Source organism: Chenopodium album, chromosome 14 (genome assembly GCF_948465745.1).
Source record: "Chenopodium album chromosome 14, dcCheAlbu1.1, whole genome shotgun sequence".
NCBI lineage: Eukaryota > Viridiplantae > Streptophyta > Magnoliopsida > Caryophyllales > Amaranthaceae > Chenopodium > Chenopodium album.
The window spans coordinates 37441904-37449304 of NC_137847.1; the positions used below are offsets into that span (position 1 = coordinate 37441904).

Genomic DNA, 7401 nt, shown 5'->3' on the forward strand with positions numbered 1-7401 from the left:
TCTAACTTTGAAATTACCTTAGCAATTTACATAAGCTTTTAAATAACTGGTCAAATTACAATCCCAAATTATTGGTTGTAATACGGATTTTGGGAAAAAGTATTTGATCTTATTAATATGTTTCAATTTAAGTTAAATTGTTTAAGGGTTTTTGTCTAGAACGACTATAAACCTGGGTTCGGAATAGATTTAATACTTCTAAGCATGCTTTTATCGCATGGTTTACTACTTTGAACCTTAGAAGAAAAGGAAAATTTGTTCCAAGCAAGCATTAGTAGCAGCTTTGATTGCCTGCTATGTGGCAGGACTTGTAATCTGTAAATATCAGATTCATGCTGGTCGACGGAAGAGATTGGGAAGATGGTTCACCTTTAATGACTGACTAAGGTGAGGAAGAAGTTTGTGTTTTCTGCGCTTGCTGTTATATGGTACCAGTAGTCATTGCTGCCTGGTTGCCCCTGATATACTGTCGAGAAGATAAAATTGATACGAGTGGTAGCAAGTTTAATCAGCTCAGCACCATTCAATTCGTGGTGGAAAGGGTAACTACTAACTAGTGTACAATAATCTAACTTCAACTTGATGGATTAATATAGGACTCACTAAAACTATATATATAATCAAAGCTTACATATTTATCACTAGCAGCTGTTATCTAATAGCCTTCGCTATAGATCGAAAAGTTACAACCTTCTCATAACCGTACATATATATTTATAAATAACACCCCACTTAATAACTAAACTCTGAACTAAAATCTAGACCAAAATGAGGACAACAATCCAAAACCCAAGACCAAACATTCCAACACCAATTTTGGAAGAACCAGAAGCTCCCCACACCTTTACATCGTCCAACATAGGACCGCAAAGAGAGCTCATATGATCAGTCTGCGTGTTGTAGTACACACTATAGAAGGCAATCCTGGTCCTGTCAGCCTTGGCAGTGAAGTTGAGGCCCTCTTGACGGAAGGTAGAGTTGGAGTCGGGTGTGTAATGGAAGTTTTGTGCTTGATCCCCGGCAAATGCCATGATAGCTAGGGGCTCTTTGCACTTATCTCCGCCTTGTCCCATTGAGAAGCTTAGGGTGTATTCTTTTTTTGGTGTCGTCTCAACCATTTGTGATATGATGCCTTCTTTTCCTGATAAGAGTTCAATGGCTCTCTTTCCCTCTGGAACATCAAAGTGGTATGAATCCACGTATCGAACTGCACGGTTTGATTCGACAATCCAGCCTGGTAATGGAGTGGTTTCCTCGTCGAGATTGGTTGGAATAAGGATGCCGAGGGACTCGTTCTTGAACAGCCATGGACCTTCTTCAAAATCGCCATTGAGCACTACGTTACCTGTAAGCAAAAAAAAATGTTAAGAAATGCAATGATTTTGTAATTCCTCTGTTTCGAAATAAAATACTTTCCCTTGTGAAGTTGTGAACAAAAGATTGAGTTGAAAGAGAATCGTTCTCCGTACTATACATGCCATACTAATATACAGTAATATATCCAAGTGACAAATAATATAGGACTAAACTTGAAGGCTTAATTCAAAGTGATCAATAACTTGGAATAAAAATTTGTATACGAAATACTATATACAAAGCGGGACCAATTCAACCAAAAGGTTAAGCTTACGGTCGAGGTCCAAAAATATGTTTTATACTCTATTTCTATTACTAAGTATAATGTTGTTGCATTAGTGAGAAATCCTCGCAATTTATATATTTTTAAAATCAATATTTCATATTAAACACTAAAAATATAAACGGTGTAGTGACAAATGTGTTAATTCATTATTTAGAGACAAAATGAGTAGCTAATCTATTTCGTAGTATTATTGTTTATTTAGAGAGAAAAAGAAATAATCACTTTGAGTCCATATACCTAACCATATTTATGGGATTAAGGTTATGACTGATTGATTATTTATAAAAATTTATTTTAATATTTATTTTAAAATCAATAAATACTCCGTGTTAATGTTCAAAATCAAGCAAGCTCTTTTTTTTTTTTTTTTTTTTTTTTTTGTTAAAGTCCTCAAAGAAACGGAGAAACCTTTGGGCCTGATCAAGTGAGTAAAGTGCATGCAAAAAAGTAAAAAAAGCTAAAGCAAAATTAAACATACCTTTGGGCTTATCAGGAACAAACATCTTCTTAATAGCAACATCATCAATAATAGGTCCACAAGTGGGGTCCTCTTCCATACCAGTATTCATCAACACCAACTTAACATCTTCATCATCAGCTTCAAAAGCCCAAGCATACGAATCCCACCCTTGATCAGTATACACAGTCTGAAGATCAACGGCTGAGGATGCTCGAGTAGGGACAACAGATACATTAAGTGACTCAAGTTGTGCACAAGTACGAGCAGCACTGAATGTAACAGCATAGACTGAGCCTTTCTCGACCTTTAGATCTTGCGTGATTTGAGCTTCGTTGCCTAATCGGACGGCGTGTGTTCCTCCTGGGATTATTAGGATCATAGCACCTTGTTTTTGACCTGATGAGACTAGCTCTACTGTGCCGTTTGATTGCCAGCCTGGAATTGTTGTGGGCCCGTCTACTATGCCGTCGTTTGTGCTTAGGAATCCTCCTGCTGGTGGGGTCTCGAAATCTCCATTTACTAATAGACCTATCAAATTTAAATTAATGGGTTAATTTGATTTAAGTATATGTTGATCATACTTGATTTACATAAATACTTTGTGTTAAGGAAAATTTGTCAATTGTCACAACTAATATTTTACAAATTATTTCTTTCTGTACCGTTAGAATATTGACATCATTCACAACTTTTTCTAGAACTATCACAGTTTATGTGTAAAATGCAGTGTAAAATGTGTAAATTTATCTTAATACGTTATGGAGTATTGGAGTGTTTCTAAATATTAATTATTTATAAGTTTGACAAATATAAACCGGAGATAATAGTCAGATTTTTATCTTATACTATCTCCATTTTAAATTATTTGCAATGATTTAGAAATAGTATAATATCTTTTACTCATCACCCTTAGCTCCAAAACTCTAGGTATACTAGCAATACTTTTCAATAGTGAGAACTGAGAAGTGAGAACAAGAAAGCATTTGAGCAAATTAGGAGTAAATACATACAATATCCCATATTAGATGGTACACTCGAGTGTATAACAATTAATTAATGTATTAGAAGCATGGAATTCAGACAGAAAAGTGATATGATAGTGCCGTACAGATCAAGGCGTATGGGACCAGTGTTGGTCCCATAGTCGTAAACTCATTCCCCGTTTTTCTGCCTGTCATTGACCATTAACTTACTTCATCATTTAATTTTATTTGATTTTATTGGACAAACTAAAGCTAGTTCATCATCTAATTTCCGCTTAAAAGGTACTCGAATCTCCATAACAACCTTTGTTTTTATCGGCTCTTTAGGGAAAGAGACTTGCCCTTTACTGTGTTGTTCATCATTGTTAAAGATAATCGCCTATAACTTTGGCGGGAACTCTACTATTTTCTGTTTGCCTTCTTTATTTTTCAGCACTTTTGGGCCTACGGCTTAGCGGTCGAGAGCCCAAATCTATTTCCAATCCATATCACTGAAGAAAATCAAAATCGAGCAAGAAATTAAGGCCGAAAAAGTCTCATTTCTCGAAAAAGGGAGCCTATTCTATAAATTGTTCGCACCTCACTACTTGAAAGTTCTTATTCCGTAACACTTAATGTTTTGTTGTTCATTTCTAAACATTCTTAACACTTACGGAGAATTTTTAATAACGGAAGTAGTATTAAGGAGAATATACGATAGACCCCCTTAAAGACCAACTTCAGCAACTTGATCTAGTTACACAGGCAAGGCCCGGGGTAAAATATAAGGATAAGGAAATGTAGAAATAATTGAACTGCAACATGAAAAATTGCATACAAACTCACATTTATCTTACTTTTCCAACTCTATCATCAAAAACATATGGAGTATCAGGAAAAAAAAAACAACAGCTTTACCATCATTAGATTGGTAACAATAATTTCATGCTACTATTGATGGCATGTACTCTTTAGTTACTAGTATATGAGCAACAAGTCAACAACCAACACAACCGTGCTTAACATGGCATGTAACAGCTGATTCAACTCGAAGATTTTTAAAGTCTTGTGCTAGTACTAATATCATATCAAAATGTTTAATGCAAAGTACATTGGACTGGAACCAAAGGTCATGTCTGCAAATTCTTTTATGCCTTTGTACATACTTTGAAGTCCTCTAGAGGCAACTTTGGTAAATTGACATGTCAAAATTTATGACTCGAATGTAACTTCATGATTAGGTGAATCAAACACTTTGAAGTTTTCAGTTTTGGACCACAAAAACATTGAAGGATATGCAACCACTCTCTGTTGCCCTTCAAAGAAGGTTGCGAAAGTCAATTACAAAGTACTTAGATTCTTTACTACTGTTATATAGAAAGAAATGCAATTGACAGCTACATTGAAACTTAAGGATTTTAGTGTTCTACGAGGTTAAAATGGAAATGCAATTGACATCAACATTTATGATCACTTTGCAATAATGCATCACTAACTTCCCATTTATGGGTGAAAAGAATCACCAAACGAGATTCTAAGCTATACTATGACTCTTTATGGTCCTACAATCTTTAAGAATTTGATTTTTCAACTTTCAAAATTTAAACGCGTTGATGTGAGTGTGATGAAGACTACCCGAACAAATTTGATCATGCAGGAAAAGGTTTTATGCCTACCAGTCTTGTTATTCCCTCAACTAATCTTCTACTTGACACCCAACTAATCTTGTCATACTCGGCTAAATGTCCTTCATTTGAATCAGTCTCTAGACTCTCTTCCTCTATTGTGTTATCCTCAACTTCCGAGCAAAATCAGATCTTACCAGAAGTACAATAATATTTGGACTCAACACAGATGAAGAAGCGAGTAAGAACATTTGGGGCATTAAGTTAAGTTATGCCCTACTATAATGTTCTATGAGCATGTCTACGTGACTCGTTGTGTTTCAGACGAAGTTGCAGTGAGTAACGTTAATCAAGAAATGTACAATAAGAAGTAACAATTAGTCATAACAATTAACGATCTCCCAAGTAAACACGGTTTTAGACTTTTAGCTAACTTGACAGGACACTTAAAACTTTTATCACTAATCCAAGATTGAAAATTTATACATGGTCCACTTAGTTTGAAATTTTACGACAAAAATCACTTCCATCAGCTGAGATATCATCACACATGACACACAACAGAGTATTGCTCGCATCCTACAGTAATGTTTTGTTTGACTTGTACTATGATGTGAAAAGTTTTGGCTCTTCAATAGTTAAGCATAGTATTACAAACAAGTTGGTCAATCCACTACTATCAAGTTGTATCAAAACTATCAATGCCTAAATAATCTAGACAACTGTAAAAATTATAAATTAGAATTTGAAAAATTTATACCAATACAATCTTATTATGTAACATGATGGACATTTTGAGGAAGCAGTTATGTACTAGCTTGAGTTAATATGATATTAGTCGAACTACTCCGTACAATGTGGTGGTCCAAAACTATGTAATACAGATAAAATTAGACATGACAAAATATCAACCAGAATGACACAATTTACACACACCATATGATAAATTGATATCAACAACAATGACACAATTTACACAAAATCCGGAGTATTGGTTTTGGACTATGCAATAATTTCTCGTTAGAGAAAGGTCAGACTATTATCATCCAAAGGACGTGTAAAATAGGACAGGGAAAACACAAGGTCTCAGCAATTAGACCACAACAAGCACCAACCATTGTCAAATGATATGATACTCCAACAAAATTTCTCACATTATAAACAATAACAGAGGAAATTAAGCACCTTAACAATTTAATTAAAATGTTGCCACATTTCTAGACTGAAAATCGGAAACTCAAAAGCTCTAAAATACATAATTACATACTACCCCATTTGAGCACAATGTGGTCCGAAATTAAAACATAAACAAATGCAACAATAGCCATTAAGAAATGTCACCAGACTTGACATATATTCCCAACATTCTAAAATAGTATACACGACAACCATTTCCGAACACTCATTGTATACATTGTTATCCAGCTTATATAAGAGTAGATCTTCACCATTAAAAATGCTAAGAACTTATTGAAAGCAGAAAATTGCAAAAAACAGAGGATTAGAAAGGCGTACCATCTTCGATAGCTGAAGCAAAATTAGCAACCAAGAAAAGAAGAATAGCAGCAGCACAACCAGTTGTAAGTGCCATTTTGAGTAGTGAGCGGCAGGAGAAGAGTGAGAAAAAAAATGGGGCAAAAAGAGTGTCCTTTTATCTTATCAAAGATTCCATGCTTAATGACCAGTATTATGATTATTGTTTAATTAATCAACTTTAAGTAAAGGGTTTAAGAATAACTTTTTTCATTTTTGTGTTTTTTATTATGTTTTTGGGATTAATTTAAAAATGGGTTTGAAAAAGGATTTTGTTTTAGGGGTTTTCTCGAGCTGATGAATGAATGAACACAAAGGAAAAGTTGAAAGTTGGTATTAGTGTTCCCACTTTCGAAGTTGATGAATGACGATAATTTTTTCGGTGGAACAATATTATTAATATTATGAATAATAATATTTAAAGGTAAAATTTTTTGAGTGACAGTGTTTTCACAATTGGGACCTACTTGCGGGGTTATACCCTCTTGGCTTCTTGGGGAATGGGTCCCGGTGCACGAATGAATACGACATTTTTTGACAGCTATCATGTTTGTCGTGAGTGAGTCTAGGCGCACAGCGACTATGGGCGACCTACGTAAATAGAAAGGTAAGGAAGTAATTTTTACTGATTCAATTTTTGCTTTTAAAAGTGTACTATTATGTACCATTATGCATATATAATGTACCACTAAATTATAAGTTGTCTGAATATTATTTTTTATGGACAATTACGATTGTAGTGGTACTTTTTACCATCTTATATGTTTCAACTTATGGAAAAAGATGACTCTCTAGTGGTACATTATAATGTACCATTATGTATCATTATGCATGTATAATGTACCACTAAAGTATAAGTTATCTGAATAGTACTTTTTAATTGCAAAATTGTCATCCTATATACGCTGAAATCAATAGGCGCTATGCGCCGAGACTTAACCGTTTGTCGTTGCCTAGAAAATGTCTTAAGGCATGCTTGGATTAGAGGAAATGTATTACTAGGGTAATAAAAGTCAACCTAAACAAAATGAATGTGAAAATAGGAAAGAAGGAGATAGTAATAGTGTGATTATAAAGAAAATTATGTAGTGATGGCATGGTATGAGGTGAAGAAAGAGGAATCAATACTCTCATTTTAGGCGTAATAATTACACTAGGGGGTGGGTGGGTAACTATTAC

The 7401-nt window shown here is 34.5% G+C and overlaps 1 protein-coding gene across 1 annotated transcript; it reads right to left on the reverse strand.

The window, feature by feature from the left end:
• Window positions 1-587: 587 nt before the first annotated feature.
• LOC145579202 (protein BIIDXI-like) lies at window positions 588-6589 on the reverse strand. The gene is made up of 3 exons (XM_081636449.1): window positions 6205-6589; window positions 2121-2630; window positions 588-1345 (listed from the first exon to the last, which is right to left on the reverse strand). The coding sequence occupies exons 1-3, from the start codon at window positions 6278-6280 to the stop codon at window positions 759-761; spliced, it is 1173 nt and encodes a 390-aa protein (XP_081492575.1). The 5' UTR covers window positions 6281-6589; the 3' UTR covers window positions 588-758.
• Window positions 6590-7401: the final 812 nt, after the last annotated feature.